Raw genomic sequence first — 3,086 nt, 5'->3', positions numbered from 1 at the left:
GTCTAAGAATGCTCTCTTCTGTTTTATTGTACTATCTGCTTTTCTTGAGAAAATACTGCCATTAGAAAAGAAAAGATAAAAATAAAAATGAGAAGGGAAAAAGAGAATACTAAACTTTATTTGACTTGCTATAAGTCATTAGTAAGTCAATAGAAAGTAAATATAGATGTTTTTCTATTTTTTTAAATTAATATCAGCAAATTAGGTGAATTTTCACTAATTGAGGGATCCTTTCACTAAACTTTAGCCATAATAGTAACTTTTATCTTTTTGTTAGAATTTACTAAGCACCTTTTAAAATTTCTCAACTTTTGGCACTTTTCTATTTCGGGAGCTACTATTCCATAATTAGTAACGAACTTATTGATAAAATTATTAATTATTTATAATTTATATATAATAAAACAGAAAGATAGAAGTTATCCAAGTAAGCACCATGTATGCACATACTTGGATAGCCTCTTTAAATTTTATTTTGCCATGTAAAAAATAATATTTTTTCTTTAATTTAAATTTAAAAAACTGTATGATTATATTTTTTTCCATGCCAAGATAATAACAAGATTTTAAATATTTTTTACACACATATCAAATGTGTCGTCTACTGTTAGTACACTTATAAAAGAATGGTTAAAATGCATTTTACCCCCTTGTGTTTTGTTAAAATAGCTAAAAACTCCTTTTATGTCCTTAAAATTTCTAATAAAACCTCTTGTATTTTGTATAACTCAGCAAAAAATATCCCTTCAATTAGTAATTAACGAAAGGTGTATTATACGCGCTCATTGTGTGTTTGGGGGTGTTTTGTAGCTGCTTTTGACTTTATCTTTGGTGATTTTGACTAAAATACCCTTATGGTGTTTATATATTTACATGTATATCTTTTACTTGTTAGGGGTATTGTCAGCACAAACAATAAATTGGTGTCGGAATATCATAACTGCTGTTTGTGAGAGAGAAAAAAAAAAGCACTCTCTTATATATTAATATTAATCATTGTGGCACGTCGTTCCTATATGTATATAATAAATAATCTTTCATATTTTAAAATATATTATAAATAAAAATGAAATACAAACTAATACATTAATACAGATAGATAATACCAAGACTTTACCCAACCTCTTCAAGACCCAATGGGTCTTGAAATCCAATGCCATTGTTTTAGACACAAATCTTTTTTTCGGTTCGGATGGGGCCAAGACCCATTTTTTTTTTCTTTTTTCTTCTATCTAAAACAAGATAATTAAAAAAACTAAATAAATTTTAAATTAAAACAAAAATGAAAGAATATATTAGATACATACTCAACAGAAGTTTATTTGGATCAAAATCACAAAAGTAAGGCACAATATATTAACTATTTATATTTAGTATCAAAATAAATTATTATAAAAAAAACAAGTTGCATTTAGAATTAGCAACACTTTACTATATACATTAGATTTATCGATGTATTTCTAATTTTTTCTTTTAATTTCTTATTTTTACCCATAATTTATCAATAAATTCATGATTATTGAGACCCAATTCACAAACAACTGTTTTTTTAATAGAATTTTATTAAAGAATATATCATATATTATTTTGTTTAGAAACAATCTAATTAGAATATTAAAAATACATTATTGATAGTGGTCAAATTTAATATTATAGAACTTTAAGCCCTAATTTATCACTTAAACCAAACAGTATTGCATATCAAAATGTTGAAAAATTATACCTAGCAAAATAATATATTTATATAACTAATTATTTTTTTACTAATTAAAAAATATACATGATTAAAGAATTACACAATAAATAATTTTATGATATCCTGAATTTTTTATATTTGTTCACTTGAATTTAGATAGAGTAATAAATAATAATCCAATTAAATTGAAGAAAAAAATAAAAACACTTTTTGGGTACAAATTCAATACATAAATCTACCCAAACCCAATTTTATATGTTTTAGTGAGAATCCAAGTCCGGATCTAATAATTTGCATTGTATTTGGATATCGTCCTTTTTTTATTATAAATCTGAATAGAATTTTACCCTACCATTAACACCCTATGTATGTCATATATATATATATATATAATTCGGCCAATTATACACCAAAAGTTGCATAATTCGGCCAATTATATGCCAAAAGTTGCAGTTAGCTGCTATTGTTGCCAGGGGTACAAGCCCTGCCCAACCCTTTGACACGCCTACATCATACACGTAATTCGACCAATCATATGCCAATAGTTGCACTTGTTGCTACTGCCTTGATTGTTGTCAGGGGTGCATATGGCATGAGATGACCCAAGCATGAATCTAACAAATCTTTACAGCATACAGAAACTTAGATGAGTAATGGGTCACTTTTAGGAGGTCCCAAGAGTAAAACATAATTATGGTCATCTACACTGTCAGTCTACATGGAGGATACATACTCAATAGAACACCAAGACATCCTAAGAATCTCACCTAGGCGACCAAGCGAGCTTCCTCGTCTTCTGGCACCACAATGTCATCTCTCATCATCGGCTTGTACTTGTTAGGAACTCGAGCGCCCGCCTGTATACATACTTCAACCACAGCTGGAGCCTTACCGTAGAAACTCTTTAACGCACTTGTTAATGGCGGCCCTTTTGGATCCTTGACATGCCACACATAATTTGGTGGAAACACTTCATCGACTGTTGCGTCTTGCCATCCATGCTTTCCATCTCTCCATTGATGCTTAAATTCTCCACAAAGCTTGGCATTGTGGCCCCAAGGGCCAACATGCACCTCCGAGCAATATCCACATGCCTTAACACTGTACTTTTTCATCAATTTCGTCACACCCCATTTCACTTTTTCATATGCGTTAACTGTCTGTTGTGCAATCATAGGAACATCCGACTCCTTGGGTGGAGGAAATCGACCAAGGGCCTGATGAGTGTCAAGTTCCATAATCTGTGAACCTGAACCACTAGGGCAGCAAATTTCAGGCTCCTCAACAAATCCACCTATATCTATCACTTTTTTACCAATCATTCGGATAGGCTCCGTCCTCCGTCGTGAAGGATATTCTGGCAACTCAACGCCAGCTTGGATGCAAAGTT

General features: G+C 30.8%; 1 protein-coding gene across 4 annotated transcripts in view; it reads right to left on the bottom strand.

Moving 5' to 3' along the window:
* Positions 2,231–3,086, bottom strand: part of LOC105166242 (APO protein 1, chloroplastic) — a 4,092-nt gene continuing 3,236 nt past the window's right edge. For all 4 annotated transcript variants that reach the window (XM_011085532.2, XM_020695246.1, XM_011085533.2 and 1 more), the window contains one exon: positions 2,231–3,086. This exon is cut by the window's right edge and continues 194 nt beyond it. In XM_011085532.2, the coding sequence (XP_011083834.1) occupies positions 2,464–3,086 (623 nt within the window). In that variant the 3' untranslated portion in view covers positions 2,231–2,463.

The sequence above is a fragment of the Sesamum indicum genome, linkage group LG7 (genome assembly GCF_000512975.1).
Source record: "Sesamum indicum cultivar Zhongzhi No. 13 linkage group LG7, S_indicum_v1.0, whole genome shotgun sequence".
Lineage (NCBI taxonomy): Eukaryota > Viridiplantae > Streptophyta > Magnoliopsida > Lamiales > Pedaliaceae > Sesamum > Sesamum indicum.
This window is presented reverse-complemented; position numbering and strand designations above follow the sequence as displayed.